Source organism: Palaemon carinicauda, chromosome 2 (genome assembly GCF_036898095.1).
Source record: "Palaemon carinicauda isolate YSFRI2023 chromosome 2, ASM3689809v2, whole genome shotgun sequence".
Taxonomy (NCBI): Eukaryota; Metazoa; Arthropoda; class Malacostraca; order Decapoda; family Palaemonidae; genus Palaemon; species Palaemon carinicauda.
Window position 1 is genome coordinate 125,736,836 of NC_090726.1, and position 10,000 is coordinate 125,746,835.

The 10,000-nt window shown below is 42.4% G+C and overlaps 2 protein-coding genes across 2 annotated transcripts in view; both read right to left on the reverse strand.

Annotated features, from left to right (window-relative positions):
- LOC137619824 (uncharacterized) overlaps positions 1-4,915 on the reverse strand; it is a 20,135-nt gene extending 15,220 nt beyond the window's left edge. The window contains exon 1 of the mRNA XM_068350122.1: positions 4,326-4,915. Coding sequence (XP_068206223.1) covers positions 4,326-4,915 — 590 coding nt within the window. The remainder of the gene's footprint in view (positions 1-4,325) is intronic.
- A 3,823-nt stretch (positions 4,916-8,738) lies between these two features.
- Positions 8,739-9,473, reverse strand: LOC137619831 (uncharacterized). The gene has a single exon (XM_068350127.1). It carries the CDS (start codon positions 9,471-9,473, stop codon positions 8,739-8,741), a length of 735 nt encoding a protein of 244 aa, XP_068206228.1.
- Positions 9,474-10,000: the final 527 nt, after the last annotated feature.

A 10,000-nucleotide genomic window follows, 5' to 3' on the forward strand; every position in this document is an offset into this window, starting at 1 on the left:
TTGCTGTAGTTCCTACATCTATATATTGAAGTGCTCTAACATAAAATTCTTCTATTCCTTCTTCTTAAGGATTCATTACGGCTGGTGTTTTTACCAGTGGCGTCTCGTGGATAAAATTAGGGGTGGTGCTGCTCCCCTTTAGAAAAATGTGCTGCCTTAGTTTCAATATTGTGTGGAAGGAAAGAAACAGGTATAAGAAAATGTATTCAGAATGTTCATAGAACCCTGAAAGAACAATAGCAAACAATTTTTACTTACCATAACCAAAATTGATACTATTGAAGCTTGACTCATTCATATAAAAAAAGGAAATCCATTTTTCTTGTTTCAATTTCAACGAGATCAATTATTTTCTCCTTGGTCTCTAAATGACAACTGAGGATTTTTTTCCTCCATTAAAAGCGCGGAAAGTGCATTTAGTTTTTCCAGTTTCATAATGTTTTTTAGAATTTTTTTTATTGTTTTCAGTGCTGAAAAGCACCGTTCTGTCTGTTGAAGCCATGAGAATTGTCGAGAGAACTAAAAAGTATGAAAGAAACTAAAGAATCAATTGAATAGAATAGCTGGAAGTAGGACAATAATCTAATTCTACATTTTATAGCATTTGAGACTATAGTACTCTACACAGATTTCTAGCATAAAAATCGTGGAGTAAAAACATAATTAACTACCTTTCACCACACGACAAGGTCGGCACTGTGGGAACTACAGTGCTCTCTTAGCGCTCCGCCCGCGGACTCGCGTGTAGCTTCTTGTGTGCATTCGCACAACAGCAACACACCACGCAGCTGGAACTGTGAAGTGCAAAGTTCCATACAAAGATTCTTTTTTTTTTATTAAGCTTAAGGATTATGTATTGTAAATGTATAAAGAAAAACATCATTACATTGAACATTATCAATAATAGTCTGATAAATAAAAAATAGGTGCTACAGTTCCACAGTACCTATCACGAGCAGCCACTGGTTTTGACAGAATCAAAAGCTTTCTCATAGTCTAGAAATGCCATATATAATGGGTTGTCATTCTCTGATGATTTTTCCATTAGCTGGTTAATAATATGGATATGATCTGTTGTTGAATACCCACTTCTAAAGCCTGCCTGCTCTCTATTGGTTGATTAAAGTCTATCTCTCTTTCTATTCTCTTATGATATTTGTAAATATTTTACATATTACGGAGAGTATACTTATTGGGTGGTCATTTTTCGGGTACTTTGTATTTCCCTTTTTTGTGAATTAGTAAGATGATGATAAATATACGTTTGATACCGGCTCAGGTGTTTCATAATTTCTATTGGTAAAGTTATTTCTTATATCACTAATGTATAACATTGTATAGAAATCTTCTGCAGTTTATATCACTCCCTCTTTATTGTGGATAATATTTCTATTTTCATCCTTTACAGAAAATATTTATTGACGCCCTGTTCCAAGTCTTCTCTTCACCAGTTTGATACTTCTTCCGTTCTTCAGTGGTTCCTCAATTTATGTGCGATTATCTCTACGAATATATTGCTAATTCTATTTCAACTCTTTTTGATTTTACCCTAATTTTCTATCTGTCATTCATTAGGTTTTTGGTCTTTTCTGATAGTTTCCTTTGACCTTGTTCAGGAACTTTTTCACCTACTTATTGCGCTGATTCCATTTTTTTTTTTTAAATAACTGCTCATTTCTTCTTTACTTGCCTCCATATCATAAAGCTGGGAGTACTTATTTTGTATTGTTAAATTAAACATATCAGATTCTTATTTCATTTATTGTTTCTCCATTTGAGCTTTCCCGTCTCCCTTTTCTATTTTCCTTTTTACAAAAAACAGGTGTTCATGATTTTAAGATTGTTTCTTTTAGCAAATTCTACAATCATCTCTCCTCTGTCATTCCTTGTGGCTACTCCAAATTTACTTACTGCTAATTCTCCTCTCTTCTTTTCACATAGTTTAGCATTGGAATCACCCAAAACAAATGTAAATTGAGTCATATTTTTTCATAATCTCAAGATCTTCATAAGACATTTCTATTTCTTCCTATGTATGGGATGTTGTTGGTGCATATGTTTGTACGATCTTCACTTTATATTTCTTATCTAGGTTGGTAATTAAATCCTGCAATTCTATTGTTAGTACTATAACATTATTCTAGGTTACCTGCAAGATTTTTAATAGGAAGAAAACCCACTTCAATTTCTTTGTTCCTTTCATGTCCTCTGAAGCAAAATATATGGCCCTCTTTTAATTCTATATAAGATCCCCCAGATCTAAATTCATCAAATCCTATTCCATACAAATTTATTTGTTTGAGCTCTTCTAGTAAGTCAGAAAGATCTTCCTCAGACAGGTCCTGACGTTGTATGTTGTGAGGTTCAGTTTCCAAAGGTGACTTGTTCTAGTCCAGAGATTTTTAGCACCCCCTGCATTGGAAAGTAGGTGGTCGGTATCTAGGGCAGTTGTTTTACTGCCACTGGGGACTGGAGGTCGAGACAGGGTTGCTATACACACACACACACACACACACACATACACACACATATTACACACACACACACACACACAAACACATATATATATATATATATATATATATATATATATATATATATATATATATATATATATATATTGCTAGTCGGTCCTTCTTCTTTGTGGGTTATTTAGTACTCGTCGACATTTTGAAGGATTTATTTAGTCGAAGGTCACTGGAAAAATTACATACAATGAGAAATTCATATGGTGACAATTCTTGATTAATCTAAAAACAAAACATATTTAAAGGAAAACCCTATTCTCTACACATTTCAAACAACATTATTGGAAAACTCTATTGCTATAATTTCAGTAATTGTAATTCCTTTGTATTCTATTTCTTGCATGTTACACATTTTTATTAATATTTCCAATAAAGACCTCTGGTATAACAACTTGATTACAAAATTCTTAATACTAGGTGGGTGAATCCCTTGGTTCTGCTATATATCGACTCTTTAAGAAATATGCACTAAGCATTAATAGACATCATTAAGTCATGAGAGAGTTCCACTAAATAGTTATTCGATCTGTGACATATTTTTTCTAGCTTAATCCCTTACGAGCTCTATTTTCCCTCCTTAAATTGTAAAGACCTCTTGATAACATCTCTTACTTACAATTTTGTTTGTGTCCACTGCAAAGACCGTCCAGCTCTATCCCCTCCTGGGCCGCAGGCAAGTCCCTACCGAGGGTACGCCACCGTTAACACAAGCACACCCCTCACTTTATTTCATGTGTCTATATTTCATCATATTAGCAACCCTAATTAGCTATTGTTATTTAAACAGCAACTCTGACAACCCTTTTACGTCTATAAATCTCAGAACACTGTGATGCTTACCTTATATTATAATTCCATCATAAAGTCGTCGATGTGGATTCTCTTAAACACGTCTACTCCCAATGCCTGGTACTGCTTGAAAGACTCACCTGCTGCTTTCCCAAGCACTTGACAGAGGGGCGGCGGGAGATGGACCGATGGTTCTTTTGTTTTCTTTTGTTACTAACATATAAAAGGTGTCCCCATAAATATTGTTTCTGACGGAAACTTCCTCATTTTAATTTTTTTATTATTTGATAACGTGTACGCCTCTATTAGTGACCGAAATTTAATTACAAATTTTGGATTTACTACGAACAGTCATTCAAAGTTGCGCAGGGAAAAGTGAGATTTCCCTGAGTAAAATTTCCCTGAGTGAAACTTCCCTGCGTGTACACCCGCCCCTTTGAAACCTCTTGAGCACAAGGGGGTTCAACACCTTATCGCTCTGTAACGCCCATTAGATCCGTCTCCTCCTCTAAAATTAAAACAAGCTTCGACAGCGGTCTGTCGTATTCCTTGCCCTCTCTCCTGACAGTCACCGTCCTCACCAAACCATCTTTCCCTACTTTGGTCTGCATTACTCTAGCCAATGGCCAATGGCAGCGTGCTTCATTCTCCTTGACCATAAGGACTACGTCTCCCACCCTGACGTTTCGTCACTCTTTGAGCCATTTCTGGCGCTGTTGTAACCCCAACAGATATTCATGTTTCCAACGGGCCCAGAACTGCTCGGCCATATGCTGCACCTGCTTCCATCTTTGCTTAGAGTGGCCCCCTATTGCAACGTCGCAGCAGCCTACAGGCGAATCTCCCATGTTTAAAAGCTTGTTCGGTATGAGTGGAACCGGGTCTCTACTGTCTGAGGTGACGACAGTAAGGGGTCTACTGTTAACCGTTGCCTCCACTTCACAAAAGAGTGTGCATAGCCCTTCATAATCCAATTGCTGTGTCCCCAAGACTATATCTAAGACCCACCTCATGGTACCGATCAACCGCTCCCATGCTCCTCCAAAATGTGAGGCGCTGGGAGGATTGAGAATAAATTCCACCCCACACCCGAGCAACTCATTGCGCACCTTGTTTCCTGCCAAGAACTCATAACTGGAGTCGAGAACTTTCCGCGATCCCACAGTATTAGTGCCACAGTCGCATATAACTGTCTTGACCTGACCACGACGAGCCAAAAACCTCCTGAAGACACTAATGAATGAATCTGATGTGAGATTTGAGGCCACCTCCAAGTGTATGGCCCTCGTGTTCAAACAAGTGAATATAACTCCCCAATGCTTCATCTGTGCTCTGCCTCGTTTTACGAAGAATGGCCCAAAAAGGTCCACCCCGGTGCGATAAAATGGGGGTTTCCCCGACTCCACACGATCAGGTGGTAGATCGGCCATTAGCTGCTCGATAACCTTTCCGTGTGCCCTGCGACACCTGACACATCTACTCATCACTCGTCGCACTGCTGCATGGCCCTTAATTACCCAAAATTTCTCCCTCATCAGCCTCAAAACATGCATTACACCCATATGGTTAGAATGCTCATGATAATACTGGATCACCATATCTGTCAAGTGTCCCTTATACGGCAAAATAATTGGATGCCTTTCGCTTGGAGAGATATTTGCCGAAGATAACCTACCTCCAACGCACAGAAGCCCATTTCTCAGGATTGGTTTCAACCTTCTTCGGGAGCTAGAGGCCCTAATAGTTCCTCCCTTCTCAAGGCTCTCTATCTCCAACTCGTAATCAACACGCTGTGTTACCTGCACTACCACCGTCTCCGCCAAGCTAATAATTTCGGTGGACAAATGCATATCTAGCTCGCTGAGCAGCTGCCTGTGTTTATAAGTAATGTACCTAGCAAATAGCATCAACCAACCCAAAGCTCTAAGGAGCTTGATCCACCTGGAATAGTGGTGGATGATTTTATACATACCTGTTTGCCTGATGTCCATCCTAATCCTGAAACTAATTATTTGGTAGCCTCTAGTTCCTGTTGGTCTTATCTCACGCTTAACTTCTAATCCTTCCACACCATCTGACATTTGAGCTGGCTCAGTTGGCCAGAAACACTCCTCCTGCAACAGAAACTCCGGCCCTTTTCTCCACCTTTCGGACTGCTTGGAACGTGTTGCATCGTCTGCTGGGTTCCACTCAGAGTTAACATACCTCCACTCTTTCTGATCACTGCCCTCCCTTATCATAGAGACACGGTTTGCCACATATGTCTGGTATCTGGCCTGATCATTCCTAATATATCGCAAGACGGTTGTTGAGTCGGTCCAATAATAGACCCCATCTACCCTGAAATCTAACATGGTCAGAATAGTGCTTCCTAGTCTTACGGCCAGTACCGCTGCACTAAGTTCTAGGCGGGGCACTGAAACATGCTTCAATGGTGCTACCCTTGCCTTTCCCATGATGAACCTGCAAGATACGTTTCCCCACGGATCCGAGACCCGCAAGTATGCCACTACTCCTAAAGCCATGACGCTTGCATCTGAGAACAAATGCAACTGTACTAGGGTGGCTTATTCCCATGGAATAACCTTCAGGCTTCTGGGCACACTTGTCCCGCTGGTCTGGCTCAGCCTCTTTGCCCACGCCTTGATACGGTCCGTAGTGTCAGGGTCCAACTCCATGTCCCAAGCTATCTTTAATCGGCAGAGGTCCTGCATGATGACCCTACCCTCGATTAAAACTGGCGCCAATATTCCGAGTGGATCATAAATCGAGGCTATGGCTGACAACAGGTCCCGCTTAGTCCTTGGAACTGATATTAGCTCTGCTCGGACACCCAATTCATCAGTGGCCAAGTCCCACTGTACTCCCAATGCCTTTGTCTTATGTGACTCTGATCCCTCTATAAGCTCTGAGGTGCTCCTACTGTACCACTCCCTCGGGATCGATGACATAACCTCCACACAAGGGCTGCTGAACTTTGTCAATGTAAATCCCACTTTCTTGCAGAGCTCCTTAACCTCTAACAAATTGACTAACAGTGCATCTTTGCGATCCTTGGCTCTCAAGCAGTCATCTACATAAAAATTGTTGGCAACGGTGAACCGTGCTTCCTCTGAAAATTCATTCCCAAAGTCGCTTGCCGTCTGTTTCAGCACGAAGTTTGCAATGCTCGGAGAAGAGCAGGCCCCGAACAGGTGGACTGCCATTCTCCACTCTTTGGGTTCCTCGTCAAGACTATTTTCCCACCAAAAGAACCTGAGGTAATCCCGCTGATGCTCTGGTACCCGTACCTGATAGAACATAGTATTTATATCTCCTGTATAGGCAAATAGACCTTCCCTAAACTTTACATCCACGCCCAGCAAAGAGTTCATCATATCAGGTCCCTGCAATAGTAGGTCATTCAATGATGTACCCTCCACCTTGCTTGCACAGTCAAATACAACACGGACCTTGTCTGGCTTGTCTGGATGTTGCACACCAAAATGAGGAATGTACCACACATTTCCCGGGCTGGCTGCGGTCACTCGCTCAGCATAGCCTTTCTGTTGCATCTCTGTCATGAAGGCACTATACTGCTTAGCGTAGTTACCATCCTTCACTAGCTTCTTACGAAGGCTGTGCATACGGCGCAATGCGATGTCCCTTGTTTCTGGCAATGGCCCATGATTGCCACGCAGAGGCAATGGCACCTCGTAACTTCCTCCTACAGTTCTAACCCCTTTCTCTATTATCTCTAGCCATTTCCTGTCCTCTGCAGACATTTCCCTTCTGTTAGATGCAACATCGTCATACTCGCGATTATAACTATCAACCAGCATGCGGTCTAACTCAAGGCGCTTGCTTGTCACTTGGATCCTATTGACATGCTCTTGACACCTTTTGTCCTTTGCTCCACATACCACCCAGCCCAATAATGTTCGTATGGCATGTGGTTCATGGAGGCGTATTGAATTGATAACTTCCCTTGGCTCAAGCAGGTGAGGAACATTGTTCCCAATTAATAAACCTACCTCAGCTTCTACCTCTGTGATGTAAATCTCTCGCAAGTGTGGCCAGCGTTCCAGATCTCCGGACCTGACCACATCACACTCATCAATTGGTATGCGAGGGGCACTCAACACCGGGGGGAGTGTAATGCAAGTCTTGCCCTCATAGTCCAATACTGACAATCCCGAGACTAGGCTGCATGCAACTTCCCCTACTCCGTTGATGGTTTCAACATTCACCTTACCGTCCTGCCTCTCAGTGCTGCCTAGGGTCTGCATTAAAGCTTCTGAGACAAAGCATGTGGAACTCCCATTGTCCAAGAAAGCCTTCCTGAAAACCTCCCTTCCTTCCCTTGACCTAATCCTTATCGGCACAACTGACATCCCTGTACCAATGCTACCTCCTCTAACTGCCCTGAACATAGCAATTTTGTCATGTGTTCCTTCCTCCTGAGCCACTAAGGCTCTATTTGAGCACTCAGATCCTACCACTCCTACTTCTTGGACCACTTCTACTCCTTGGACCACTTCTACTTCCTGGTGTCGATGCAACAGAGTTGGGTGATTTCCATTACATATGTTACAACATTTCCTGTTTCTGCAATACTGGGACCTATGACCACTTCTCAGACAGCCAAAACAGAGCCCCAACTCCCTTATGGCTCTCAGTTTTTCCTCAGGTCCCATTTGAGATATTTGGTGGCATTCATCCACTATATGGGGTCCTGTACAGTACCAACATGAAAGCGGGGCAGTTCTGTTACATGAAACTTTCCTAGCCTTTGTTAAACACTCAGCCTTGCTTGGTGCTTTTCCTTCTCCTACCCGAGGGGTGTCTTCCCTTCTGCCCCTCTGAAATAGGTGGCACCCAAATAGAGGATGTTTCAACACCCTAGCCTCTCCTTCAATAAAACTTACCAAATCATCAAACGACACAGTCCTCTTTTTTTCCTCAATAATCTTATCAGCAACTCTACACCATCGAGTCTGCACCCTAAAGGAGAACTTGCTAAGGATCAACCTCATTGTTTTTGGATTTTGTAATTCGGCAATGCCATAAGGGACGCACGAAATTGCATTTCTGCAGGTTTTGAGTGCCACCGAGTACTCGTCATACTCTTCCGCGTTGTTTTCCCTTATATCTTTCCATTTAATGATCTTATCCACAAACGCGGTGGCTATCTGTTCAAGGTTGCCATATCGCTCCTCCAACAACTTCCTTGCCTGCTTATAGCCCTCTGAAGCTTCTAAGTGGATGCAAGATGCCACAATATCATTTGGCATGCCTGTTGTGTATAAATCCAGATACCTCAGCCTTTCCTTATCATTCGTCAACTGGCTACTAAAGACTTCATCAAATGAGCGAATGAACTTAAAATACTTTGTACGATCCCCATCAAACTTAGCTACATCCTGCTTGGGCATCAAGCTTTTAAGGTTGCAATATGACTTCCTTATTGCTCAAGTCCCTTTGGTCATTCCCGCCTGAGCAACAGCATCCACTTAACCCAATCTCGGGCGTTTTCGTATTCAAATGCATGGGTCTCTCACTCCCGCTTACATCAGGGTTTGTGTGTTCCCTTATCGTAGGGATATGAGTTATTTCTTTATTCTTCTCCTTAAGATCTTTTAAAACCTTCTCCTCTGCCTCCAATCCAGCAAACTCTGCCTCTAAACCGAGCATCTCCCTCTTAGATTTTAGCGCTGCTTCCTCTCGCTCTATGGACTTTATCTCCATCTCCCTCTTAGATTTTAGCGCTGCTTCCTCTCGCTCTATGGCGTTTATCTCCTTCATCACCCGTAATTGTGCTGCCAACCTGGCTCTAGAAACAGCTAATAATACACGCCTGCTCCCAGTAGAACTCGCGCGCGACCGCTGAGATCTCCCGGAAGCAACAGATTGCATACCAATGACTGATGCACTATCACCCAAATTTAAATGTCCTTCCTCTTCCCTGGGCTCTTCAGTGCACTCGCCTACCTTATGGCCCTGATTAACCCCACTATCCTGCCTAACATCAAGTCCCTGCAAAAACTCCTGTACCTCTACGCCATCCTTCTCTAGGGCCTCACTTAGACGCTGACACAATTCAGACTTGTTCCCTCCTTTTGGGAGGCCTCTAACTTCCAACTCCTCTCTCAATTGCGCAAGCTTTAGGGTCTCCATTTTCCTAGACCCCGTTCCGGCACTCCCTGTGAGCTAACAAAATTCCCTAGTTGAATCGTAGCTGACCTAACCAATGAGTGGCCGAGAACCTGCACTACTCAATGAAGACCACTAACAGTACCTATGTTGCAACTGCCTAAACCCTCTAAGCCTAGAGTGCAATCCCTAAATGTATCAATGTCCCGTGTCCCAGTCTTCAACCTGAAATAACGCCTAAAGAAACAGCCCAGCCTCCTACCTGAAGGAACTCCTATTTGACATGTCCTAGCCTTTACCTGAAAGAACTCCTACCTAAAATAACTTCTATTTGACATATCCTAGCCTTTACCTGAAAGAACTCCTACCTGAAATAACTTCTATTTGACATATCCCAGCCCTTACCTGAAAGAACTCCTACCTGAAATAACTTCTATTTGACATATCCCAGCCTTTACCTGAAAACTCCTACCTGAAATAACTTCTATTTGACATATCCCAGCCTTTACCTGAAAGAACTCCTACCTGAAATAACTTCTATTTGACATATC